Below are 27923 nucleotides of genomic sequence, written 5' to 3'. Positions count from 1 at the left end.
TCCTCCCAGGTCTGGCTAAAGACACAGATGTCATCAATATACGCCACGGCAAAACTCTCCATCCCCCTCAGTAGCTGGTCCACTAGGCGCTGGAAGGTGCCCGGTGCTCCCTTGAGGCCGAAAGGCAGGGTCAGGAACTCATAGAGCCCCAGAGGGGTGATAAAGGCCGATTTCAGCCGGGCATCTGCATCCAGCAGCACTTGCCAGTAGCCCTTTGTAAGGTCCATGGTGGTAAGGTACTGAGCTCCTCCCAGCTTGTCTAGGAGCTCATCCGGCCTGGGCATGGGGTAGGCATCAGATACAGTGATGGCATTGAGCTTCCGATAGTCCACACAGAACCGGACTGACCCATCTTTTTTGGGGACCAGCACCACCGGCGAGGCCCAAGGGCTGGCCGATGGCTGGATCACCCCCAAAGCCAGCATGTCCCGGACCTCTCTTTCCAGGTCCCGAGCAGTCTTCCCTGTGACTCGGAAGGGGGAGCATCTTATCGGCGGGTGCGACCCTGTCTGCATCCGGTGGACAGTCAGATTAGTGCATCCAGGCTGGTTGGAAAACAGCTGTTGGTAGGGATGCAGTACCCCCCTGACCTCAGCTTGCTGGGCAGGGGTTAGCTGATCCGAGAGGGGAATTGTTTCCAGGGGGGAACCAGCTCTGGTCCCAGAGAATAGATGTACTAAAGGGTCATCTTCCTGCTCCTCCCACTGTCTGCACACGGCCAACACCACATTCCCCCTGGCATAATATGGCTTCATCATATTCGACGGCTCCACCACATAGTTTACCTCATTGAGCTGCTTGACGACCTTGAAAGGGCCCTCCCAGGCGGCCTGTAGTTTGTTCTTTCTCACAGAGATGAGAACCATCACCGGATCCCCGGTGGCGTAGGCACGGGCCCGTGCCGTGCGGTCATACCAGACCTTCTGCTTCCTCTGGGCTCTGGCCAGATTCTCCCTGGCCAGGCCCAGGAGTTCAGCCAGTCTCTCTCGGAAGATCAGGACATACTCCACCACTGACTCTCCATCAGGAGTGGCCTTCCCCTCTGTCACGGAGTCCCCGGGCGATGCTCTGGAACTGCTCCCCATGAAGCCAGTCAGGACTCTGGGGCAGTCGCCTTTCTGTGAGCAGCCTGTCTGCAGGACACAGAGCTCACACAGCTTCCACCTTCCTGGGTCTGACCTCGGAGCATTCAGCATCCTCTGCCCCTCCGTGCGCTTCCCCCCAGCGAGTCCGCCCAGGCAGGGCTCCTGGGGAAGCCAGAGGGTCCTGCACCCCAACTTCGCAGTCAGACGTGACTCTCAGCCAGCCAGTAAAACAGAAGGTTTATTAGACGACAGGAACATGGTCTAACACAGAGCTTGCAGGTGCAGAGAACAGGACCCCTCAGCTGGGTCCATTTTGGGGGGCAGTGAGCCAGACAACCACGTCTGCACTTCACTCCATGTCCCAGCCAGCCCCAAACTGAAAACCCCCTCCAGCCCCTCCTCCTCTGGGCTTTGTTTCTTTCCCGGGCCAGGTGGTCACCTGATTCCTTTGTTCTCCAACCCTTCAGCTCTCACCTTGCAGGGGGGGAAGGGCCCAGGCCATCAGTTGCCAGCAAACAGGGTGTTGGCCATTCTCTGTGTCCAGACTCCTGCACACACATGCCCTCTAGGGCTCTGCAATGATCATACACCCTTACTCCACCCCCTAGATACTTAAGAACTGCCTAGGGGAAACTGAGGCACCCCCACACTATTCAGAGGAAACATTAAGAACAGTCCCACTTCGTCACACCCTCCCATTCGTCTCTCACCCTCCTTCCATATAACAGTTCGAAAGGCGAAAATCCGGTAGCCTCCTGGGGCACCTCCCTGTACGCGAACAGCAGGTGAGGTAAGTACTTGTCCCAATCCTGCGGGTGCTGGTTCATAAAGGTTCTCAGCATCATCTTTAGCGTCCCATTGAACCTCTCCACCAGCCCATTGGACTGGGGGTGCTACGCTGAGGCCCAGACGTGCCGGACCCCACATTTCTCCCACAAGCACCGGAGCAGGGCCTACATGAAGTTGGAGCCTTGGTCTGTCAAGACTTCCTTGGGGAACCCCACTCGGCTGAAAATGGTCAGGAGCGCATCGGCCACGGTGTCTGCTTCAATGGAAGCTAAGGGCACTGCCTCGGGGTAGCGGGTGGCAAAATCTACCACCACCAGAATGTATTTCTTCCCCGACCGGGTCGTCTTGTTGAGAGGCCCCACGATGTCCATGGCCACCTTCTGGAAAGGCTTCTCTATGATGGGCAAAGGTTTCAAAGGCGCTTTCCCCTTGTCCCGGGCCTTCCCCACCCTCTGACAGGGGTCACAGGATCGGCAATACTGCCGGACCGTGGTAAAGACCCCGGGCCAGTAAAAGTTCTGTAGCAACCTCTGCCGGGTGCGCCGGATTCCCTGGTGCCCTGCGAGGGGGATGTCATGGGCCAGGTACGATAGCTTGCGGCAATACTTCTGGGGGACCATCAGCTGCCTCCTGATCCCACAGGACTCTACTTCCCTTGTGGGAGCCCATTCTCGGTACAGGAACCCCTTCTCCCACAGGAACCTCTCCTGGCAGCCTCTCCTCATGGTCCGTCCCACACTGAGGTCGGCCAGGTCCCTGAGCTTCCGCAAGGAGGGATCTTTCCTCAACCGGCCTGGAACTCAGCGGCTGGGGAAAGGATGGGGCCCGGTTCCCCCTCAGTGGCCAGGTCTGAGGCCTCAGTCTCTCTGAGCCGTGCCCCTCGGCGCTCCCTCCCCACCAGGGAAGGGTCCTGCGCCTCCGGTGCGGTACCCTCCCCAAAGTCAGGGCGCAGTGCCCCTTGCCGGCTCTGGCTACGGGTCACAACCAGGGCGGTCTGGGGCTTGCTTGGCCAGTCCTCTAGGTCTCCCCCCATCAAAACTTCAGTGGGCAAATGGTGGTGTACCCCCACATCCTTGGGGCCCTCCTTGGCCCCCCATTTCAGGTGTACCCTTGCCACGGGCACCTTAAATGGGGTCTCACCCACCCCCGTCAGGGTCAGGTAGGTGTTGGGCACCACCCGATCTGGGGCCACCACCTCAGGCCGGGCCAGCGTCACCTCCGCGCCCGTATCCCAGTATCCATTGACCTTCCTCCCATCCACCTCCAGGGGAACAAGGCACTCCCTCCGGAGGGACAACCCCGCGCCCACCCTGTAAACCGAGCACCCTGAGTCCAGAGCCTCCAGCCCTCTGGCGGAGCTGGCCTGGGGTACTCTTCCCTCCTGAGCAGGTGGTAAACTGGTAGCCCCCCTTGCCTGGGTCGTCTGCCCCTCGTCCAGCTGGGTCCCTACCCAGTTAACCCTGGGTAGGTTGGGTCTGCTCAGTTTGTCCCTGAGCCCGGGGCACTGGGTCCGTAAGTGGCCTCTCTGGCCACAGTGATAGCAGCTCAGGTCACGTTGGTCCCCTCGAGCAGGTCGGAGGGGCCCGACGCCAGGCATTCCCCTTTCAAGGGGGTTCTCCCTATTTCCCTGCTGGGAGGCCCCATGGTGACTCTCTCTCTGCATCGGGGGGAGCCTGTTCTTTTGGGGCTCCTCCCTGCTACCCCCTGACCGACTGTTCACAAACTCGTTGGCCAGCTGCCCTGCGTGCTGGGGGTTCTCGAGCTTTTTGTCCACCAACCACAGCCTCAGGTCGGAAGGACACTGTTCATACAGTTGCTCCAGTACAATTAGGTCAAGCAGGTCCTCTTTAGCTTGGGCCCCAGCTGTCCACTTGCGGGCATATCCCTGCATCCAGTTGGCCAGTTGTAGGTAGGTGACCTCCGGCGTTTTACGCTGACTCCGGAACCTTCTCCGGTACATCTCGGGGGTCAGCCCAAACTCACGGAGCAGGGCCTGTTTGAACAGTTCATAGTCCCCTGCCTCCGCCCCTGTCATTCGGCTGTACACCTCCACGGCTTTTGGGTCCAGTAAGGGGGTGAGAAACTGGAGCCTGTCTGCAGGGTCAACCCTGTGCATCTCGCAGGCATTCTCAAAGGCCGTCAGGAAGCTATCAATGTCCTCCCCCTCCTTCCGCTGGGCCAGGAAGCACTTATCAAAGTTTCTTGCAGTCTTGGGTTCCCCCGCACTCACCGCAGCCGGAGCCCCACTGCTCCTCAGCCTGGCCAGCTCCAGTTCATGCTGTCTTTGTTTCTCCTTCTCCTGACGTTCCCTCTCCTTCTCCTCCTGCTCATGTTGACGTTGTTTCTCCTTCTCCTCCTGCTCATGTTGACGTTGTTTCTCCTCATGTTGACGTTGTTTTTCATGATCCTCCAGCTCCCTCATTTTCATCTACCTCTCCCATTCCAGCCACATCCGCTCCAGGGATGGGGAGCTCCGCTGGGAGGATCCCCTGCTGGCTGCTGGGGTCAGGGTGCCCTCGGTATTCGCTGGGCTTCCCCCAACCCTTCCCCCAGACGTAGGTAGAAGGGGTCTCGGGATGTCCTGGGCAGCAGTCTGACCCCTCCCAGCCCCATCAGGCCCCAGGGCCCACACTGCGTCCACCGGGCGGCTTCCCTCAGGGACAGGGATCGGGTCATCCAAGCGATCCCGCTCCTCCAACTGGGCAATCAGCTGTTCCTTGGTGGAGCTCCCGATGCGCAGCCCCCTCTGCCTGCCCAGCTCCACCAGGTCGCTCTTAAGGCGTTTAGCGTACATCTCCCTGCTGGCCACTCGCAGGCTGGGCAGCTTTCCACGGTTTCCAGGAAAAGGCCCTTGTGTGCCAGTCCTTCTTGAGGTCACCACCTCTTTGCCAGGGTCGAGCTGCAGACTCCTCCGCCCCTGGGACTGCTCGCTGCAATCCCCCGGGGGACCCTGTTACTGTAAAAGTCCTTTTCTCTGGTCACACACTCCCATGGGTTAACCGCCCCCTGAAACCGTCTCTCTCTGAATCTTCAGCACACCTGGTCCCCGTCAATCCCCTTTCGTTTTACTGTTCCCCAGTCACTTACTGCAGGAAGCGCCTTTCACGGGGTGCAGTACATCCCACCGCTACCACCAGTTGTCACGGAGTGTGGGGGAGTCCAGGCCCTGCACCCCTCTTCCTGGGATCCACTGAGACTCTCAGCCAGCCTGTAAAACAGAAGGTTTATTGGACAACAGGAACACAGTCCACAACAGAGCTTGTGGGGACACCCAGGACCCCTCAGTCAAGTCCTTCTGGGGGAGCAGAGAGCTTAGACCCCAGCCCTGGGGTTCCCTGTGTTCCTCCACCCAGCCCCAAACTGAAACTAAACTCACCCAGCAGGCTCTCTCCTGCAGCCTCTGTCCACATTCCTGGGTAGAGGTGTTACCTCCCCCGCCCCCTCCTGGCTCAGGTGACAGGCTCTCAGGTCTCCCATCCCCAGGGCATATTCCCAGGTCAACACTCCCCCCTCCCTGCTGCGTCACATCCTCACACCCACCTGCTGCCTGTGATGTTCCCCTGGTGTTATCTGGACCGGTGACCTGCTAGGTCACTCCAATCCTCCACTCTGAGAACCAGCCTTACCCTGCTTTGCTGTGAGAACCTCCACTCCCAGGCTGTTCATGCACAGCCTCTGGCATGTAAGCTGCTCCCAGCATGTGTGAACACTTTTGGCCAGCCGCAGCTTGGATTGTGCAACCAAACGACACGAGCCAATATCTCCGGTCCCAGACACAACTCTAGGAACCTCTGTCTTGCAGTGTCCAGTTACGCCCGTTGGATGCTGCAAGCTTCTATGAGTTCGTCAATTTAACAAAGCAATTGATATGTACCAGGCTTGTTATCCCAAGGGGAGTCTCTGACACGCTTCAAACTAAATGCCCTGCTTCAGGTAGAATAAACAAACAAATTTATTAACTATAAAGATAGATTTTAAGTGATAAGTCAAAGCACAAATCAACTTTGGTCAAATGAAATAAAAGCAAAACGCATACTAAGCTGATCGTAAGACTTTCAGTGCCCTTACAAACTCCGATGCTTCTCACCACAGGCTGGCTGGTTGCTCTTCAGCCAGGCTCTCCCCTTTGATCAGCGCTTCAGTCACCTGGTGGTGGTGGCTGTAGATGGAGGAGGAAGAGCATGGCAAACATCTCTCCCTTTGATCTTTGTCCCCCTCCCCCTTCAGAGTCAGGGGAGCATTACCTCATCGCCGTCCCAAACTGACCAAGCGAAGGGGGGTAACTCACTGGAGAGTCCAACAGATCCTTTGTTGCTGCCTAGGCCAGTGTCCTTTGTTCCTATGGGGTTGGACTGGGTTTGTCCCATACATGCCCTGATGAGCTGTGAACTGCCCCTCTGTTCCTGGACAGTTTTTCCTGGGCTTGTTTTAAGCCATGAGGACACATTTTCAGCCTCATAACTATATACATGAAATTATAACCTATCACATCACTGTAACAACACTGCTCAGTGCATCATGAGCCTTCCAAAGCCACCCGACATGACAAACTTTGCACTGGATACCATGCAATCCTATTATAAGGATGAATATGGAGGCGCAGGGTGTTCCCCCAAGATACACAGTGTCACACTGCCTATTACCATCGTGGTGGCGGGGGAGGAGGCAGGGAGCACTCCAGGCAGAGTGACCTGGCTAGGGGGCGGATCTTGGCCCCACAGTTGTAATGAAGGAGAATAGATGTGTGTGTGCGTTCGTGCACATGCGTGTGATGTGGGAGCTGCCTCTTCCTGAGATGTGATGGGAGGGGGCTGCAGTGTGTGTGTAAATGAGGGGTGCAGTGTGTGGGGGTGTGCAGTCTGTGGGGAGGGGGTGTGATGGGGTGCAGTGTCTGTGCAGGTGAGGGGTTCAGTGTGTGTGCAGGGAGTGTAGTGTGTGTGTGTAATTGAGGGGTGCAGTGTGTGGGGGTGTGCAGTCTGTGGGGAGGGGGTGTGATGGGGTGCAGTGTCTGTGCAGGTGAGGGGTTCAGTGTGTGTGCAGGGAGTGTAGTGTGTGTGTGTAATTGAGGGGTGCAGTGTGTGGGGGTGTGCAGTCTGTGGGGAGGGGGTGTGATGGGGTGCAGTGTCTGTGCAGGTGAGGGGTTCAGTGTGTGTGCAGGGAGTGTAGTGTGTGTGTGTAATTGAGGGGTGCAGTGTGTGGGTGGGGGGACAGTAACAGGGTGAGGTGTGTGCAATGTGAGATGGGGTGGGGGTGCAGTGGGTGGTGTGCAATGTGAGGTGCTGGGTGCAGTGGTGAGTGCAGTATGTGAGCGTCACAGAGTCCCCAGGCGATGCTCTGCAACTGCTCCCCATGAAGAGGAACTCTGGGGAACTCTCCTTTCTGGGAGCAGCCTGTCTGCAGGACACACTGCTCACACAGCTTCCACCTTCTGTGACGAAGTGGGACTGTTCTTAATGTTTCCTCTGAATAGTGTAGGGGTGCCTCAGTTTCCCCTAGGCAGTTCTTAAGTATCTAGGTGATGGGATAAGGGTGTATGATCTTTACAGAGCCCTAGAGGGCAGGTGTGTGCAGGGGTCTGGACACAGAGAATGGCCGACACCCTGTTTCCTGGCAACTGATGGCCTGGGCCCTTCCCCCCTGCAAGGTGAGAGCTAAAGGGTTGGAGAACAAAGGGATCAGGTGACCTCCGGGCCCGGAAAGGGACAAAGCCCAGGGAAGGAGAGGCTGGAGGGAGTTTCAGTTTGGGGCTGTCTGGGACATGGAGTGAAGGGCAGACGGGGTTGTCTGGCTCACTGCCCCCCAAAGTGGACCCAGCTGAGGGGTCCTGTTCTCTGCACCTGCAAGCTCTGTGTTAGACCATGTTCCTGTCGTCTAATAAACCTTCTGTTTTCCTGGCTGGCTGAGAGTCACGTCTGACTGCGAAGTTGGGGTGCAGGACCCTCTGGCTTCCCCAGGAGCCCTGCCTGAGCGGACTCGCTGGGGGGAAGCGCACGTAGGGGCAGAGGATGCTGAATGCTCCGAGGTCAGACCCAGGAAGGTGGAAGCTGTGTGAGCTGTGTGTCCTGCAGACAGGCTGCTCACAGAGAGGAGACTTCCCAAGAGTCCTGACTGGCTTCATGGGGAGCAGTTCCAGAGCATCGCCCAGGGACTCCGTGATAACTGGTGGCAGCGGTGGGATGTACTGCACCCCATGGACGGCGCTTCCTGCAGTAAGTGAAAGGGGAGCAGTAAAACGAAGGGGGATTGACGAGGACCAGGTGTGCTGAAGGCTCAGAGAGGAGCGGTTTCGGAGGGTGGTTAACCCCTGGGAGTGTGTGATCAGTGAGAAGGACTGTGCAGTAATGGGGTCCCCCTGGGGACTGCGACGAGCAGTCTCAGGGGCGGAGGAGCCTGCGGCTTGGCCTTGGGAGAGAGAAGGACTTTTGCAGTAACAGGGTTCCCCTGGGGATTGCAGCGAGCGGTCCCAGGGGTAGAGGAGTCTGCACCTCGACCCTGGTAGAGAGGAGGTGACCTCGAGAAGGGATGGCACACTAGGGGTTCTCCCTGGAATCCGTGGGGAGCTGAGAGCACACAGGCCTGTGAGTCCACAACAACCTGGGAAGAGCGGAGTGATGGCCTGTCACCGTCTCCTGAAGAAGGACATTGTAACCCTGTGCAGAAAGGAAGTGTTGAGCATTGGAAAGTTCACCAAGGCACAGTTCATCCTGCAGCTGGAGGAGGATGACCGCTCTAAGGAACAGATTCCTGACCCCAAATGGGGCTACAGCAGGATCTGGGAGCAGCTGGAGCGGTAGCCAGGCATCCCCAAGACTCCTGTCCACGACCAGACGGGGGTCTTCACGATTGGGTTCCCCATCGGGGGATCGGAGACGGACGGGATTGGAGCTGAGTCCGAGAGAGCAAGAGGACCATGAGAGACAGCGAGAGCCCGAGAAAGAGCTGAAGAAGCAGCAGCAGCAGCATGAACTGGCGGTGGTGGAGCGGAGAGGCCTTAGGGACCTCCCCGGGGTGAGTGGGGTTAGACCCCGTGGGACCAGTTCCACTGGGAACCTCGAGACTAAATTGCTGCCCCTGGTTAAGGAGGAGGGGGGATGTGGATGCCCACCTCACTGCCTTTGAGCAGGCGGGCAATTTGAACCAGGGGGACCCTGCGGAAAAGCCCTGATGTCTAGCTCCCTTGCTGGGTCCCAAGCCATATACTCCGTGAGCCAGATGGGTGGGGAGGTGGACGGGCTCCCACTTCTGACCCCAACCTATATGTCTGTGTGGAGTTTCCTGGGGCCAGGCCCCTCGGACCCCCGGGGGAGCGGAAGGTGATGGTCAATGGGGAGACATTCCCGGGGTGGCAAGGTCCTGGGGCAGAGAGAACTGTTGTCAGGCCCTGGGTGGTGCAGCCTCAGATGCTGAGGGGCTGGGTGAGCTGGGTGAGGGTCCCAGGGATGAAGCCCCTCATCCTGCCTATGGCCCAGATCCCTGTGCAGACCCAGGAGGGGTGGGGCTGGCTGGTTGTTGGGGTTCTCCAGGACACCAGCTGCGAGACCCTGTTGTAGGGTGACTGTGTCTCTTTGGGACAGGATCCAGGCCCTGCTCCTTGTAACTGCCGAGGGTTTGCAAAAAGAAAAGGAGTACTTGTGGCGCCTTAGAGACTAACCAATTTATCTGAGCATAAGCTTTCGTAAGCTACAGCTCACTTCATCGGATGCATACTGTGGAAACTGCAGAACTCTGTGTATATAATGTCTTCTTGCTACAGGTTTCCACACCCTCAGTAGGTAACACAATCACATCACCTTCATGCTCTCCTTGTGCCCTGGCTAGGATCTCACCCTGATAAGACAGAGTTGCGACACCCTCCCCCAACAACACACTAGCAACAGGCAAAATACAAGCACCAGAATTGTCTGGGCTCTGGGATTTTACATAGGCACTAACTGGATGCGACCTAGTTACAGGACAATTCTCCAGAGCAGACACAAACTTAGGACCCTTCCCTTCCTGGGCTTTAGCTGAATCCAGAACCAGCTCTGAGACAAGTGCACGACCCTCAACCATCACAGGCTGAAAGGCCCCTTCTGTCTGCTCCACAGACAAAGAAGAGCCAGACACACTTTCTCCTTTACCAGACACACAGCTTGGGATCTCATTCCCCTGGTCCCAGCACACAAGGCTGGTCACAGACAACTGCTTGGAGACCAGGGTAGCTCCCTCCATAGGCAAGTCAATACCCCCGACAGACACAGGCATGTTTTCTTCACTGTCACACTTCTCCTCCCAGCTAACAGGTAAGGTCCAGGGACACTCATCTTCCACTCTCCTCGCCTTCCCACCCTGCTGACTAGTCACAGCCATCAGCTCACAAGGCTGCCTAGGCTCATCCAGACTTTCCTTACCCAGCACCTTGCCACTCCCCACAGATCCCCTGCCCTGCCTGTGTCTCCCCCCACTCAGCTGGGGTCTCAGCTCCCACTGTGCTCAGCGCTGCCCTTGCTCTCCCAGTGGGGGTAGGCAGCGAGTTCACTGCTTTCCTCACTGCATCAGAGCCAGCCTGAGCCTAGCAGCTCCTCCCTGCTGCCAGCCAGGTCATCTGCATTTTCACTGACCATTTCCCTCTCCACCGAATGGTTCCCTGTATTCAAATTCAAACCCTTGGCCGTTACAGGAGCAGGGCCTGGATCCTGTCCCAAAGAGACACAGTCACCCCACAACAGGGTCTCGCAGCTGGTGTCCTGGGGCACCCCAACGACCAGCCAGCCCCACCCCTCCTGGGTCTGCACAGGGATCTGGGCCACAGGCAGGCTTCGTCCCTGGGACCCACACCCAGGTCACCCAGCCCCTCAGCATCTGAGGCTGCACCACCCAGGGCCTGACAACAGTTCTCTCTGTCCCAGGACCTTGCCACCCCAGGAATGTCTCGCCATTGACCATCACCTTCCGCTCCCACTGGGGGTCCGAGGGGCCTGGCCCCAGGAAACTCCACACAGACATATAGGTTGGGGTCAGGAGTGGGAGCCTGTCCACCTCCCCACACATCTGGCTGATGGAGTCTATGGCCTTGGGACCCAGCAAGGGAGCTAGACACTGGGGCTTTTCTGCAGGGTCCCCCTGGTTCAAATCTCCAGCCTGCTCAAAGGCAGTGAAGTGGGCATCCACATTCCCCCCCCTTAACCAGGGGCAGCAATTTAGTCTCGAGGTTCCCTGTGGAACTGGCCGCCCGGGGTCTATCCCCACTCACCCCGGGGAGGTCCCCTGAGCCTCTCCGCTCCCCCACCGCCAGTTCATGCTGCTGCTGTTTCTGCAGCTCTTTCTCGGGCTCTCGCTGTCTCTCACAGTCCTCTTGCTCTCTCGGACTCAGCTCCAATCCCATCCGTCTCCGATCCCCCGATGGGGAACCCGATCGTGAAGACCCTCGTCTGGCCGGGGACAGGAGTCTTGGGGATGCCTGGCTCCCACTCCAGCTGCTCCCAGATCCTGCTATAGCCCCATTTGGGGTCAGGAATCTGTTCCTTAGAGCGGTCATCCTCCTCCAGCTGCACGATGAACTGTATTCCTGTGCTTTGGTGAACTTTCCAATGCTCAACACTTCCTTTCTGCACAGGGTTACAATGTCCTTCTTCAGGAGACGGTGACAGGCCATCACTCCGCTCTTCCCAGGTTGTTGTGAACTCACAGGCCTATGTGCTCTCAGCTCCCCACGGTTTCCAGGGAGAACCCCTAGTGTGCCAGCCCTTCTCGAGGTCACCACCTCTTTGCCAGGGTCGAGCCGCAGACTCCTCCGCCCCGGGACCGCTCGCTGCAATCCCCCGGGGGACCCTGTTACTGCAAAAGTCCTTCTCTCTCCCAAGGCCAAGCCTCAGGCTCCTCCGCCCCTGAGACTGCTCACCACAGTCCCCAGGGGGACCCCATTACTGCACAGTCCTTCTCCCTGGTCACACACTCCCAGGGGTTAACCACCCCCCGAAACCGCTCCTCTCTGAGCCTTCAGCACGCCTGGTCCCCGTCAATCCCCCTTCGTTTTACTGCTCCCCAGTCACTTAGTGCAGGAAGTGCCATCCATGGGGTGCAGTACATCCCACCACTAACACCAGTTGTCACAGAGTCCCTGGGCGATGCTCTGGAACTGCTCCCTACGAAGCCAGGCAGGACTCTGGGGCAGTCTCCTTTCTGTGAGCAGCCTGTCTCCGGGGCACACAGCTCACACAGCTTCCACCTTCCTGGGTCTGACCTCGGAGCATTCAGCCTCCTCTGCCCCTCCGTGCGCTTCCCCCAGTGAGTCTGCCCAGGCGGGGCTCCTGGGGAAGCCAGAGGGTCCTGCCCCCCAACTCCGCAGTCAGACGTGACTCTCAGCCAGCCAGGAAAACAGAGGTTTATTAAACGACAGGAACATGGTCTAAAAGAGAGCTGGTAGGTGCAGAGAACGGGACCCCTCAGCTGGGTCCATTTTGGGGGGCAGTGAGCCAGACAACCACGTCTGCCCTTCACTCCATGTCCCCAGCCAGCCCCAAACTGAAACTCCCCCCAGCCCCTCCTCCTCTGGGCTTTGTCCCTTTCCCGGGCCAGGAGGTCACCGGGTTCCCTCACCTGGCAGGGGGGAAGGACCAGGCCATCAGTTGCCAGGAAACAGGGCGTCGGCCATTCTCTGTGTCCAGACCCCTGCACACACCTGCCCTCTAGAGCTCTGCAGTGATTATACACTCTTACCCCACCCCCTAGAGACTTAAGAACTGCCTAGGGGAAACTGAGGCACCCCCACACTGTTCAGAGGAAACATTAAGAACAGTCCCGCTTCGTCACAGTGAGATGGGGCGCAATGTCTCTGGGGTGCAATGTGTGTGTGAGGTGCAGTGTGTGAGAGGGGGTGCAGTGTGTGAGAGGGGGTGCAGTGTGTGTATACATCATGGTTCAGCTGTAGACACAACGGGACTCGCAGGGATGGCATCTCCTAGGAGGCAGTGGGAAGTGCCCCTGCTGCCCAGTGCCCCCTGCTCCGTGCGCCCCCCCCCCCCCGCCAAGCCATGCTGCCCTCTCGGCTACAAACCCGCCTCCTCTCGCTCTGGTCCCTGGCCTGGGTCCAGTCACTCTGGCGGGTGAGACCCTCCCATGCTCAAAGAGCTTGGTGCCCTGACACTCCCCCACTGCCTGACACTGCCTGACTCACATATACCCACACAGTGACACGCCCGCCTGACACACACTGCCTGACACACCCTTTGCGTGCTGCCCGGGCTCTTGCTCTGCCCGCTGGCAGAAGGCTCCTCTCCAGGAAGGTGGCTGTAGCCTGGGCTGGTCTCCTCCCTTCTCCTGATGAGCCCTGCTGACGGCTTCTTTTCCTGCCCTCCAGTTGCCCCTCCTAGCTCTTCTCTGAACCCCGCCCGGTTTGTCAACATCCCTGTTGAAGTGGCAACATCCGGACCTGGGCTCCCCTGGGCCATGCACCGCGTGCGTACAGCCTCCCTCACGAGCTGGCTACTGAGGCCCGCAGACAGTACTGACTGGTGGGGGGCTGCAAACCCCAGTGAAACCAGAGCCGGGCCATGGGGGCGCTTGGCTGAGACTCGCCTGGGGAAACACAGCTGAGGGCAGCTGGCCTAGCGCTTCGGGTGGAGAGGACCCAGCACTCTAGGCTGCCTGGCGCTGGCCACCGCATGCCTGGGGAGCAGCTAACGGGCAGCACGAGTGGCTGAGAGTGCCGGGGAGAGGGCCAGCCCTGATGCTGCGGCGATGGACCATATAAGTACATCTGAGTTTCTGTTGGCAGATTGTAGCCAAAGAGACCGGTGTGGTTTTGGGGGCTGCACTCTCAGCAGCCCCCTGCAATAGGGCAAAGCCCAGGAATGATTGTAGGGAGCAGCCCTGGGCCCTGTGGGTGTGTTTCCCCCCCCACCCCCGGGTGCGTGCAGGGGCTGGGGTTCCCCCTAGCTGGGAGGCTGTTCCCTGGGGTGGCAGGATTCAGGGTGAATCTCTCTTGGGGGCTTGGCACAGCCCCTCCCTCCTAGCGGGACAGGGTGTGGCGAGGTCTGGGCAGTCACGCTTCAGCAGCCCTAGTGGGGATAGTGCTTGCCTAGGCAGCCTCGGCCCAGCTCTCTGGCCTGCGCAGGGTTAACCTCGGGGGCCCGGGGGGCGGTGTCTCTGGGCATGGGGAAGGTTAAGTCCCGAGGTCGGGGTGGGGTTCCAGAGCGATCTCTCCTCTCTCTGGGCATGGCGCAGGGAGGGTTAATGCGGCTTGGCGCTCTCCTGTCTGTGCATGAGGCCGATAGGCCCTGCTCTTCCGTCTGGCTGGGGCCAGCGCTGCTCTGGGCGGGGCGCGTGGGAGCCGGCTGCCGCCTCGTCCTGGGCAATCATGCATGGAGGGCTGGCGCTGAGAGATCCTGACATACCCCCCGCCCACTGCCTGACACTCCCCCACTGCCTGACACTCCCCCACTGCCTGACATATACCCACACAGTGACACCCTGCCTGACACACACTGCCTGATACCCCACCCACTGCCTGACACCCACTGCCTGACATATACCCACACAGTGACACCCCCGCCTGACACACACTGCCTGACACCCCACCCACTGCCTGACACCCACTGCCTGACATATACCCACACAGTGACACCCCCGCCTGATGCACACTGCCTGACACCCCACCCACTGCCTGACACCCACTGCCTGACATATACCCACACAGTGACACCCTTGCCTGACACACACTGCCTGACACCCCACCCACTGCCTGACACCCACTGCCTGACATATACCCACACAGTGACACCCCCGCCTGACACACACTGCCTGACACCCCACCCACTGCCTGACACCCACTGCCTGACATATACCCACACAGTGACACCCCCGCCTGATGCACACTGCCTGACACCCCACCCACTGCCTGACACCCACTGCCTGACATATACCCACACAGTGACACCCTTGCCTGACACACACTGCCTGACACCCCACCCACTGCCTGACACCCACTGCCTGACATATACCCACACAGTGACACCCCCGCCTGACACCCACTGCCTGACATATACCCACACAGTGACACCCCCGCCTGACACACACTGCCTGGCACCCCACACACTGCCTGACACCCACTGCCTGACATATACCCACACAGTGACACCCCCGCCTGACACACACTGCCTGGCACCCCACCCACTGCCTGACACCCACTGCCTGACATATACCCACACAGTGACACCCCTGCCTGACACACACTGCCTGACACCCCACCCACTGCCTGACACCCACTGCCTGACATATACCCACACAGTGACACCCCCGCCTGACACACACTGCCTGACACCCCACCCACTGCCTGACACCCACGGCCTGACATATACCCACACAGTGACACCCCCGCCTGACACATACTGCCTGATACCCCACACACTGCCTGACACCCACTGCCTGACATATACCCACACAGTGACACCCCCGCCTGACACACACTGCCTGGCACCCCACCCACTGCCTGACACCCACGGCCTGACATATACCCACACAGTGACACCCCCACCTGACACACACTGCCTGACACCCCACCCACTGCCTGACACCCACTGCCTGACATATACCCACACAGTGACACCCCCGCCTGACACACACTGCCTGACACCCCACCCACTGCCTGACACCCACTGCCTGACATATACCCACACAGTGACACCCCCGCCTGACACAGCCATATACTGACACCCCCCCCCCCCACTGCTTGACACCCACTGACTGAAACACACTCAGACACCGCCTGACATCCCCCAATGACTGACACCCACACCACACGCCGCCTGACACGCCTCCCGGACTGACACTCCCCCCTGCGCAGAGACACAGGGGCTGGCGCGCACCCCCCGCGCTCCCAGGCACACGGAGCGCGACCCGCACAGAGACACCCGCGCCGCGCGGGCAGCCGGGCACTGCGCGCGCACTGGCAGCCGGGCACTGCGCGCACTGGCAGCCGGACACGCGCTGTGCGCGCACCCCACTGCAGGGCTGCAGCGCCGCCCCGCCCGCCGCGGCCCCCACCCCAGCCCCATGCTCTGCCCGGGCGCGGCGCGGCGGACCCGGAGGCGGTGAGTGGGTCCGTCCGCCCCAGCTGAGCCGGGGGCGGCGCGGGGCGCCCCGACGCGGCGGTGATGGGCTCGGCCCCAGGCTGGCCGGGGGGCGCGTGGCGGCAGGGCCGGGGGGGGACCCCGGAGCCTGGCACCTGCCGAGGACAGGCCCGGGCGCGCAGCCAGCGGGGCGCGCAGCCCCCGGAGCCCATCCCCGGGGTCCCTGGGCTGGGAGACGCGTGGCCTCGGGCCCGCCGCCCCCGCCCGGCTGCTCGGGCTCCCTGCCCGCCTCTGATTGGCGCCCGAGCCCGTGTCCAAGGCAACGGGGAGGTGCGAGTCTGCTCATCCCGCTGGGATGGAGGTGGCAACCCCCCCGGCCCCCCCCGAGCAGCCAGGCTGATGGGTCCGTGCAGAGGTGGGTCATGGCGAGGGGGACCTGGCAGGGATGTGGGCGGTCTGGGGGCTCCATGTGGGGTCAGGGGAGCCCAGGGAGCTTGGCAGGGACCTGGGGGCTCGGTGGGGGGGGAGCTTCACAGGGGTGTGGGAGCCCTGGGCCTTGGTGCTGGGGGGGTCGGGGCCCGGGAGCTCAGTGGGGTGTGCCCAGGGGCTTGGCAGGGGTGTGGGAGTGTTGGGGCTCTGTGTGGAGTCGGGAGTGCCAGGGGCCCGGGGGCTTGGCGGCAGGGGGTGCCAGGGGCCCGGGGGCTTGGCGGCAGGGGGTGCCAGGGGCCCGGGGGCTTGGCGGCAGGGGATGCCAGGGGCCCGGGGGCTTGGCGGCAGGGGGTGTCAGGGGCCCGGGGGCTTGGCGGCAGGGGTGTGGGAGTCCTGGGGCTCTGTGTAGAGTCGGGGGTGCCAGTGGCCTGGAACCTTGGCAGGAATGTAGGAGGCCCGGGGGCTTGGCGGCAGGGGGTGCCAGGGGCCCGGGGGCTTGGCGGCAGGGGATGCCAGGGGCCCGGGGGCTTGGCAGGGGTGTGGGAGTCCTGGGGCTCTGTGTGGAGTTGGGGGTGCCAGTGGCCTGGAACCTTGGTAGGAATGTAGGAGGCCCAGGGGCTTGGTGGCAGGGGGTGCCAGGGGCCCGGGGGCTTGGCGGCAGGGGTGTGGGAGTCCTGGGGCTCTGTGTAGAGTCGGGGGTGCCAGTGGTCTGGAACCTTGGTAGGAATGTAGGAGGCCCGGGGGCTTGGTGGCAGGGGGTGCCAGGGGCCTGGGAGCTTGGCAGGGTTGTGGGAGCCCTGTGGGGTGAAGCCCGGGGCCACATCCTCTGCTGTGGTTTTGCAGCATCTGCTCCATGGGTGCTGGGGGGCAGTGGGGCCTGGTGGGTGCCTAGCTGTAAGGTGGTATGAGTGAGGCAGCTAGGGAGCCATGACTAAGGGGCTCTCCCCACATCAGAGTCCGTGCCATAACCCCTGCTCCCCGGCTTCGGCCTGGGTTGACGCCGTGTTTCCGTGTGGGTTGCCGTGACATGGCTGTGAGCTGTGACCGCTGGGCACAGAGCCAGCATCCTGGCCTGGCCTCACAGATCGGGGCCTGCACTCAGGGATCCTGCACCTGCCTTCTCTATGCCAGGCAGCCTCTGCCCAAGGGCAGTGCTGCCTTGACAGGAGGGGCTGCAAGCCTCGGGGAGCCCCGTGGCCTCTGCACCAGAGACCCCCCGCCCCAGGGACAGTGTCCGAGCAGCAGGGAGGCGTGCGTGGATGTGTCCAGGCCCGTCTGTGGGTGTTCCTGGGAGATGGAGCGCTTTGTGGCAGCAGCTGTGCGAATGTCGGAGAAAGCCTGGGCGAGCCGCGAGCGCTGCTGCAGGGCTCAGTGCGTGTCGGGGGCTGCGGGTGCGGAGCTCAGTGCATGTGGGGGGCTGCGGGTGCGGAGCTCAGTGCATGTGGGGGGCTGCGGCTGCAGGGCTCAGTGCGTGTGGAGGGCTGCGGGTGCGGGGCTCAGTGCGTGTGGGGGGCTGCGGTTGCGGGGCTCAGTGCGTGTGGGGGGCTGCGGGTGCGGGGCTCAGTGCGTGTCGGGGGCTGCGGGTGCGGAGCTCAGTGCGTGTGGGGGGCTGCGGGTGCAGGGCTCAGTGCGTGTGGGGGGCTGCGGGTGCGGGGCTCAGTGCATGGGAGTGCGGGTGCAGGGCTCAGTGCATGTGGGGGGCTGCGGCTGCGGGGCTCAGTGCGTGTGGGGGGCTGCGGGTGCGGGGCTCAGTGCATGGGAGTGCGGGTGCAGGGCTCAGTGCGTGTGGGGGGCTGCGGGTGCGGAGCTCAGTGCGTGTCGGGGGCTGCGGGTGCGGGGCTCAGTGCATGGGAGTGCGGGTGCAGGGCTCAGTGCATGGGAGTGCGGGTGCGGAGCTCAGTGCGTGTCGGGGGCTGCGGGTGCGGAGCTCAGTGCATGTGGGGGGCTGCGGGTGCGGTGCTCAGTGCGTGTGGAGGGCTGCGGGTGCGGGGCTCAGTGCGTGTGGGGGGCTGCGGGTGCGGGGCTCAGTGCGTGTGGGGGGCTGCGGTTGCGGGGCTCAGTGCGTGTGGGGGGCTGCGGGTGCGGGGCTCAGTGCGTGTCGGGGGCTGCGGGTGCGGAGCTCAGTGCGTGTGGGGGGCTGCGGGTGCAGGGCTCAGTGCGTGTGGGGGGCTGCGGGTGCGGGGCTCAGTGCATGGGAGTGCGGGTGCAGGGCTCAGTGCATGTGGGGGGCTGCGGCTGCGGGGCTCAGTGCGTGTGGGGGGCTGCGGGTGCGGGGCTCAGTGCATGGGAGTGCGGGTGCAGGGCTCAGTGCATGTGGGGGGCTGCGGGTGCGGGGCTCAGTGCGTGTGGGGGGCTGCGGGTGCGGGGCTCAGTGCGTGTGGGGGGCTGCGGGTGCGGGGCTCAGTGCGTGTGGGGGGCTGCGGGGCTCAGTGCATGTGGGGGGCTGCGGGGCTCAGTGCGTGTGGGGGGCTGCAGCTGCGGGGCTCAGTGCGTGTGGGGGGCTGCGGGGCTCAGTGCGTGTGGGGGGCTGCGGGGCTCAGTGCGTGTGGGGGGCTGCGGGTGCGGGGCTCAGTGCATGTGGGGGGCTGCGGGTGCGGGGCCAAGTGCGTGTGGGGGGCTGCGGGTGCGGGGCTTAGTGCGTGTGGGGCAGTGTAGGTGCAGGGCTCAGTGCCTGCAGGGGGCTGCGGGTGTGGGGCTGTAGGTGTGTGCGGGTGGCCATGGGAGTTTGGGTGCAGTGGGGCTGTGTGGGGCCGTAGGAGTGTGTGTGTGTGTGTGTTTGGGTGCAGTGGGTGTTTGGGGCTGTAGGTGTGTGCGGGTGGCCGTGGGTGTTTGGGTGCAGTGGGGCTGTAGGTGTGGGCGGGTGGCTGTGGGTGTTTGGGTGCAGTGGGGCTGTAGGTGTGTGCGGGTGGCCGTGGGTGTTTGGGTGCAGTGGGGCTGTAGGTGTGCGCGGGTGGCTGTGGGTGTTTGGGTGCAGTGGGGCTGTAGGTGTGGGTGGGTGGCCGTGGGAGTTTGGGTGCAGTGGGGCTGTAGGTGTGTGCGGGTGGCCGTGGGTGTTTGGGTGCAGTGGGGCTGTAGGTGTGGGCGGGTGGCCGTGGGTGTTTGGGTGCAGTGGGGCTGTAGGTGTGTGCGGGTGGCCGTGGGTGTTTGGGTGCAGTGGGGCTGTAGGTGTGGGCGGGTGGCCGTGGGTGTTTGGGTGCAGTGGGGCTGTAGGTGTGTGCGGGTGGCCGTGGGTGTTTGGGTGCAGTGGGGCTGTAGGTGTGTGCGGGTGGCCGTGGGAGTTTGGGTGCAGTGGGGCTGTAGGTGTGTGCGGGTGGCCGTGGGTGTTTGGGTGCAGTGGGGCTGTAGGTGTGTGCGGGTGGCTGTGGGTGTTTGGGTGCAGTGAGGCTGTAGGTGTGTGCGGGTGGCTGTGGGTGTTTGGGTGCAGTGGGGCTGTAGGTGTGTGCGGGTGGCTGTGGGTGTTTGGGTGCAGTGGGGCTGTAGGTGTGGGTGGGTGGCCGTGGGTGTTTGGGTGCAGTGGGGCTGTAGGTGTGGGTGGGTGGCCGTGGGTGTTTGGGTGCAGTGGGGCTGTAGGTGTGTGCGGGTGGCCGTGGGAGTTTGGCTGCAGTGGGGCTGTAGGTGTGGGCGGGTGGCCGTGGGTGTTTGGGTGCAGTGGGGCTGTAGGTGTGGGCGGGTGGCCGTGGGAGTTTGGGTGCAGTGGGGCTGTAGGTGTGGGCGGGTGGCCGTGGGAGTTTGGGTGCAGTGGGGCTGTAGGTGTGTGCGGGTGGCCGTGGGTCTTTGGGTGCAGTAGGGCTGTAGGTGTGGGCGGGTGGCCGTGGTGTTTGGGTGCAGTGGGGCTGTAGGTGTGTGCGGGTGGCTGTGGGTGTTTGGGTGCAGTGGGGCTGTAGGTGTGGGTGGGTGGCCGTGGGTGTTTGGGTGCAGTGGGGCTGTAGGTGGGGGTGGGTGGCCGTGGGTGTTTGGGTGCAGTGGGGCTGTAGGTGTGTGTTTGTGGGTGTTTGGGTGCAGTGGGGCTGTAGGTGTGTGTTTGTGGGTGTTTGGGTGCAGTGGGGCTGTAGGTGTGGGCGGGTGGCCGTGGGTGTTTGGGTGCAGTGGGGCTGTAGGTGTGTGCGGGTGGCCGTGGGTGTTTGGGTGCAGTGGGGCTGTAGGTGTGGGCGGGTGGCCGTGGGTGTTTGGGTGCAGTGGGGCTGTAGGTGTGTGCGGGTGGCCGTGGGTGTTTGGGTGCAGTGGGGCTGTAGGTGTGTGCGGGTGGCCGTGGGAGTTTGGGTGCAGTGGGGCTGTAGGTGTGTGCGGGTGGCCGTGGGTGTTTGGGTGCAGTGGGGCTGTAGGTGTGTGCGGGTGGCCGTGGGTGTTTGGGTGCAGTGGGGCTGTAGGTGTGTGCGGGTGGCTGTGGGTGTTTGGGTGCAGTGGGGCTGTAGGTGTGGGCGGGTGGCCGTGGGTGTTTGGGTGCAGTGGGGCTGTAGGTGTGTGCGGGTGGCCGTGGGTGTTTGGGTGCAGTGGGGCTGTAGGTGTGGGCGGGTGGCCGTGGGAGTTTGGGTGCAGTGGGGCTGTAGGTGTGGGCGGGTGGCCGTGGGAGTTTGGGTGCAGTGGGGCTGTAGGTGTGTGCGGGTGGCCGTGGGTGTTTGGGTGCAGTGGGGCTGTAGGTGTGTGCGGGTGGCTGTGGGTGTTTGGGTGCAGTGAGGCTGTAGGTGTGTGCGGGTGGCTGTGGGTGTTTGGGTGCAGTGGGGCTGTAGGTGTGTGCGGGTGGCTGTGGGTGTTTGGGTGCAGTGGGGCTGTATGTGTGTGTTTGTGGGTGTTTGGGTGCAGTGGGGCTGTAGGTGTGTGCGGGTGGCTGTGGGTGTTTGGGTGCAGTGGGGCTGTAGGTGTGGGTGGGTGGCCGTGGGAGTTTGGGTGCAGTGGCGCTGTAGGTGTGTGCGGGTGGCCATGGGTGTTTGGGTGCAGTGGGGCTGTAGGTGTGTGCGGGTGGCCGTGGGTGTTTGGGTGCAGTGGGGCTGTAGGTGTGGGTGGGTGGCCGTGGGAGTTTGGGTGCAGTGGCGCTGTAGGTGTGTGCGGGTGGCCATGGGTGTTTGGGTGCAGTGGGGCTGTAGGTGTGTGCGGGTGGCCGTGGGTGTTTGGGTGCAGTGGGGCTGTAGGTGTGTGCGGGTGGCCGTGGGTGTTTGGGTGCAGTGGGGCTGTAGGTGTGGGTGGGTGGCCGTGGGTGTTTGGGTGCAGTGGGGCTGTAGGTGTGGGTGGGTGGCCGTGGGTGTTTGGGTGCAGTGGGGCTGTAGGTGTGTGCGGGTGGCCGTGGGAGTTTGGGTGCAGTGGGGCTGTAGGTGTGGGCGGGTGGCCGTGGGAGTTTGGGTGCAGTGGGGCTGTAGGTGTGTGCGGGTGGCCGTGGGTCTTTGGGTGCAGTAGGGCTGTAGGTGTGGGCGGGTGGCCGTGGTGTTTGGGTGCAGTGGGGCTGTAGGTGTGTGCGGGTGGCTGTGGGTGTTTGGGTGCAGTGGGGCTGTAGGTGTGGGTGGGTGGCCGTGGGTGTTTGGGTGCAGTGGGGCTGTAGGTGGGGGTGGGTGGCCGTGGGTGTTTGGGTGCAGTGGGGCTGTAGGTGTGTGTTTGTGGGTGTTTGGGTGCAGTGGGGCTGTAGGTGTGTGTTTGTGGGTGTTTGGGTGCAGTGGGGCTGTAGGTGTGGGCGGGTGGCTGTGGGTGTTTGGGTGCAGTGGGGCTGTAGGTGTGTGCGGGTGGCCGTGGGTGTTTGGGTGCAGTGGGGCTGTAGGTGTGTGCGGGTGGCTGTGGGTGTTTGGGTGCAGTGGGGCTGTAGGTGTGGGTGGGTGGCCGTGGGTGTTTGGGTGCAGTGGGGCTGTAGGTGTGTGTTTGTGGGTGTTTGGGTGCAGTGGGGCTGTAGGTGTGTGCGGGTGGCCGTGGGTGTTTGGGTGCAGTGGGGCTGTAGGTGTGTGCGGGTGGCCGTGGGTGTTTGGGTGCAGTGGGGCTGTAGGTGTGTGCGGGTGGCCGTGGGTGTTTGGGTGCAGTGGGGCTGTAGGTGTGTGTTTGTGGGTGTTTGGGTGCAGTGGGGCTGTAGGTGTGTGTTTGTGGGTGTTTGGGTGCAGTGGGGCTGTAGGTGTGGGCGGGTGGCTGTGGGTGTTTGGGTGCAGTGGGGCTGTAGGTGTGTGCGGGTGGCCGTGGGTGTTTGGGTGCAGTGGGGCTGTAGGTGTGTGCGGGTGGCTGTGGGTGTTTGGGTGCAGTGGGGCTGTAGGTGTGGGTGGGTGGCCGTGGGTGTTTGGGTGCAGTGGGGCTGTAGGTGTGTGTTTGTGGGTGTTTGGGTGCAGTGGGGCTGTAGGTGTGTGTTTGTGGGTGTTTGGGTGCAGTGGGGCTGTAGGTGTGTGCGGGTGGCCGTGGGTGTTTGGGTGCAGTGGGGCTGTAGGTGTGTGCGGGTGGCCGTGGGTGTTTGGGTGCTGCTGTATCTCTCGCTATGGGGAGGTGCCCAGCTCTTTGTCCTGGTGCCATCACTGTGGTGTCTGTGCCCAGCACGTGGCTGGCGCCTGGCCTTGGTGCAGGGATCTGTTCCTGCCCCCTCCTCCCTTGCTGGGTGTGCTGGTGTGTTAGATGGGCAGACTGGGTGGTGGGGGGAGGAGACACTGGGCGGACGGGTGTACACAGATTGGGCTAGTGTATCAGATGGGCAGACTGTGTGTTGGGTGGTCCGGTGTAGGAGACACCGGGCGGGGGGGGTGTGCACAGAGGCTGTGCTTGTGTGTTAGATGGGCAGCCTGGGTGGTGGGGAGAGGAGACAGTGGGCAGACGGGTGTGCACAGACTGGGCTAGTGTATCAGATGGGCAGACTGTGTGTTGGGTGGTCCGGTGTAGGAGACACCGGGCGGGGGGGTGTGCACAGAGGCTGTGCTGGTGTGTTAGATGGGCAGACTGGGTGGTGGGGAGAGGAGACAGTGGGCAGACGGGTGTGCACAGACTGGGCTAGTGTATCAGATGGGCAGACTGTGTGTTGGGTGGTCCGGTGTAGGAGACACCGGGCGGGTGGGTGTGCACAGAGGCTGTGCTGGTGTGTTAGATGGCCAGACTGGGTGGTGGGGGGAGGAGACAGTGGGCGGACGGGCGTGCACAGATTGGGCTAGTGTATCAGATGGGCAGACTGTGTGTTGGGTGGTCCGGTGTAGGAGACACCGGGCGGGTGGGTGTGCACAGAGGCTGTGCTGGTGTGTTAGATGGGCAGACTGGGTGGTGGGGGGAGGAGACAGTGGGCGGACGGGCGTGCACAGACTGGGCTAGTGTATCAGATGGGCAGACTGTGTGTTGGGTGGTCCGGTGTAGGAGACACCGGGCGGGTGGGTGTGCACAGAGGCTGTGCTGGTGTGTTAGATGGGCAGACTGGGTGGTGGGGGGAGGAGACAGTGGGCGGACGGGCGTGCACAGACTGGGCTAGTGTATCAGATGGGCAGACTGTGTGTTGGGTGGTCTGGTGTAGGAGACACCGGGCGGGGGGGTGTGCACAGAGGCTAGACTCCTGAAGGAGGGTCAGGCTGCACGGTGGGGTGTCTCTGAGTCCACGCTGGGCTCGCTGGGGCATTGCATGGCTACTGCAGCAGGGTGTGCCCGGGCAGAGCGGGCGTGGGGATCTGGGCTCTGACGCTTGCCTGCCCTGCAGGAGCTGATGTCCGCTGGCAGGAAGGAGAAGCCTAGGATGGCGGAGGAGAGTTCAAGCGGTAGCAGCAGCTCCCCCAGCCCTGGGGACACTCTGCCTTGGAACCTGGCCAAGCACCAGAGGACCAAAAGAACCAAGTCGTCCTCGGGCAGCGGGACCGTGCTGGACCCGGCGGAGAGAGCCGTGATCCGGATCGCAGGTAGGGTGTGCTCCTGACAGCAGTGGCGGGCTGGATTGCGCTTGCTCTGGGCGGGGGGTCGTAGTTCTCCCCCTCTGGACGTGGTGAGAGACAGCTGCTGTGTGAACAGTGCAGCTTGACTGGCAGATCACCAGCAGCCATTGTGAATGGGGGACCGTCACCCGAGTTTCTAGTGGGGTCCCCCTGGGATCTGGTCTCAGCCCGGCGCTGTTCAGTTTCTTTATCAATCATCTGGGAGAAAACAGAAAATCACTGCTGGTAACATTTGCACCCACACCAAGCTGGTGGTGTGGTAAATACGGGGACAGTCCGGATCGGCGGGTTTCGTGGCCCCCACGTGGGGGCGGCGTGTCATAGCGCGGGGTCACACGGCTGGGAACAGAGACCGTGGGCCCCAGGTGTCAGATTGGGGGCTGGCTGCTGGAATGTAGGGGGCGTGACAGGGGACCAGCTGAACCGGGGCTCCCTGTGCGATGCTGGGGCTATGAGATGAATGTGATCCTGGGATGTATAACCAGGGAACCATCGAGTAGCGCACGGAGGTGGCGTGACCCCTGCGTGTGGCTTTAGTGAGCCCATCCTTGGGCACTGGGCCCAGTTCTGGTGTTGGCACTTCAACAAGGACGTTGGCAAATTGGGAAGGATAGTGTGAGGTGTGGAACACCGGCCTCCCAGGGAGAGACTAAAGAAGCTCCGTCCAGTTAGCTTATCCAAGAGACGTTTTGGAGGTGACTTGGGCACGTCTACAAGCTCTTACAGAGGAGGAGATTTCTGATGGCAGACGGCTGTTCAGTCTGGCTGTAAGAGGCAGAACGAGATTTGATGTTGGGAAGTTGAAGCCAGGCAAATTCAGACTACCCGGAAGGTGCAGTGTCCTGTCAGTGAGGGGAATTAGCCACTGGAACAGCTCACCTAGGGAAGTTTAGGCTTTTACAATGTGAGGTGACACCGCACGGGGAGGGTGAAGAGCATTTTGGAGGGCAGGATTAGGATTCAAAAAGACTTTAACAAATAGGAGAATTGGTCTGAAATCAGCAAGATGAAATTCCTTCGACAAGTGCCAAGTACTAGGAAGGAAAAACCCGATGCACAGCTACAAACAGGGGAGTAACTGGCGGATGGAGAGCGGCTGAACGGGCTGTGGAGGTTCTAGCGGGTCACAAACCCCATCTGAGCTCTCCGTGTGAGGGTGGTGCTGTAGCTGTGGAGGGCCCAGGACAGGAGAGAGAGAAGGTAATGTTTTTACTCAGGGGAATCAGTTGTTCTCTGTGGCCACTACTTTCCCACTCTCAGGATTAAGCTCTGGAGCAGGCGTTCCAGGGAGGTTGTGGGGTCCCTGCATCATTGATGGTTTTTAAGAACAGGCTGGACACACACCTGCCAGGGCTGGTCTCGGGTTACTTGACCCTGCCTCAGTGTGGGGGGCTGGACGTGACGCTCTCTCAAGGTCCCTTCAGCCCCACGTTTCTGTGATTCTGGAATGGAGGATTCTCCATCGCTCGCAGACTGTAAATCCAGACAGGGTGTCCCGGATTTGCAGCAGGAGTCACTGGCTGAGGGGCTCTGGGTTGTGGCTGTGAAGAAGGATTGGGGGCTGAGGTGGGGTGGGGAATCAGCTGAATGTGATCCGTATGCGATGCTGGGGCCAAAGGGCTAATGCGATCCTGGGATGCACAGACGGGGGACTCTCGAGTAGGAGAAGAGAGGTTATTTCACCTCGGTATGTGGCCCTGGGGCGAGCGCCGCTGGGAAGCTGGGTCCGGTTCTGGTGCCCATGGTTCAGGAAGGACGTTGATAAATTGGGGAGGGGTCAGAGAAGAGCTATGAGGGTGATTAAAGGGTTAGAAACCTGCCTTAGAGCGAGAAGCTCCGGGAGCTCCGTCTCTTTAGCTTAACAAGGAGCCGGTCCCGGGGCGACTTGGTCCCAAAGTGCCTGCGTGGGGAACAGAGATTTGACAACGGGCTACTCAGGCTAGCACAGGAAGGTCGAACATGATCCAACGGCCGGAAGCCGAAGCAGGAAATAAGGCCTAGTTTTTAGCAGTGGGAGTAACTAACCACTGGAACAACGTCCCCTGGGTGCTGGGGGAGTCTCCAACACCGGCAGTGTTCAAATCCAGACGGGCTGTTTGTCTCCGCGCTCTCCTTCAGGAGCTCCTGTGGGGCAGGGCTCTGCGCCGTGTGACATGGAGTCAGACCGGATGGTCACAGTGGGCCCTTCTGGCCTTAAACTCCATGAACAGAACCGATAAATGTCCGGGCCATGTTGTGGGAACATAAGAGCGTTCGTACTGGGCGAGAAAACAGGCCAACTAGCCCTGTCTCCAGCAGTAGTCTCTATCAGAGCTTCCGGGGGAGTTAACAGAACAGAGCAATTATGGAGTGACTCACTGTGACGAACTAGGAATGTTCTTAATGTTTTCTCTGAATACAGTGTGGGTGCCTCAGTTTCCCCTATGCCTTTCTTAAGTATCTAGGTGGCGGGATAAGGGGGTGTGATTGTTGCAGAGCCCTAGAGGGCAGGTGTGATGGTGTCTGCACAGAGAATGGCCGACACCCTGTCTCCTGGCAACTGATGGCCTGGGTCCCTCCTCTGCAAAGGTGCCATCTGAAGGTGTTGGGTCCTGTTCTCTGCACTTACAAGCTCTGTGTTAGACCGTTTTCCTGTCGTCTAATAAACCTTCTGTGTTACTGGCTGGCTGAGAGTCACGTCTGACTGCGGAGTTGGGGGGCAGGACCCTCTGGCTTCCCCAGGACCCCGCCTGGGCGGACTGGCTGTGGGAAGCGCATGGAGGGGCAGAGGATGCTGAATGCTCCGAGGTCAGACCCAGGAAGGTGGAAGTTATGTGAGCTCTTGCCCTGAAGATAGGCTGCTCCCAGAGAGGAGACTTCCCCAGAGTCCTGACTGGCTTCGTAGGGAGCAGTTCCAGAGCATCGTCCGGTGGCTCCGTGACACCCACCCCTGTTTTCAACTCCCAGCTTCTGCCAGTCAGAGGTTGAGGGTTGCCCCAAACATGGGATTTCATCCCTGACCATCTTGGCCATTCCAACATCCCACGGCATTGAGTTCCCCAGGTTAGCTGTGCATTGGCTGAAAAAATATTTCCTCTTGTTTTGTATTAAACCCGCTGCCTGTTAATTTCATCGGGTGACCTCTGTGTTTTTGTGTTGTGGGAAAGGTTAAATAACTTCTCTAGTCACTGTCTCCACCCCAGTCATGATTTTATAGTCCTCTGCCTTACCCCGCTTAGTCATCTCTTTTCTAAGCTGAGCAGTCCCGGGTTTTGTAATCTCTCCTTGTGTAGAAGCTGTTTCACACCCTTGATCATCTTTGTTGCCCTTCTCCGAACCTTTTCCAAGTCTAGTAGATCCCTTTTGAGATGGGGCTGTCACGGAGTGTGGGGGAGTCCAGGCCCTGCACCCCTCTTCCTGGGATTCACTGAGACTCTCAGCCAGCCAGTAAAACAGAAGGTTTATTGGACAACAGGAACACAGTCCACAACAGAGCTTGTGGGTACAACCAGGACCCCTCAGTCAAGTCCTTCTGGGGGAGCAGGGAGCTTAGACCCCAGCCCTGGGGTTCCCTGTGTTCCTCCCCCCAGCCCGAAACTGAAACTAAACCCCCCCAGCAGGCTCTCTCCTGCAGCCTCTGTCCACATTCCTGGGCAGAGGTGTCACCTCCCCCTCCCACTCCCGGCTCAGGTGACAGGCTCTCAGGTCTCCCATCCCCAGGGCACATTCCCAGGTCA

The 27923-nt window shown here is 61.4% G+C and overlaps 1 protein-coding gene across 3 annotated transcripts in view; it reads left to right on the top strand.

The window, feature by feature from the left end:
- The window catches only part of PLEC (plectin), a 173208-nt gene that overhangs the window by 18835 nt on the left and 126450 nt on the right, over positions 1–27923 (top strand). For all 3 annotated transcript variants that reach the window (XM_077809596.1, XM_077809592.1, XM_077809593.1), the window contains one exon: positions 23979–24174. In XM_077809596.1, the coding sequence (XP_077665722.1) occupies positions 23979–24174 (196 nt within the window). The remainder of the gene's footprint in view (positions 1–23978; positions 24175–27923) is intronic.

This window comes from Eretmochelys imbricata, chromosome 2 (genome assembly GCF_965152235.1).
Source record: "Eretmochelys imbricata isolate rEreImb1 chromosome 2, rEreImb1.hap1, whole genome shotgun sequence".
NCBI lineage: Eukaryota > Metazoa > Chordata > Testudines > Cheloniidae > Eretmochelys > Eretmochelys imbricata.
The sequence above is the reverse complement of the archived record's forward strand: the minus strand, read 5'-3'. Positions and strand labels throughout refer to the sequence as shown.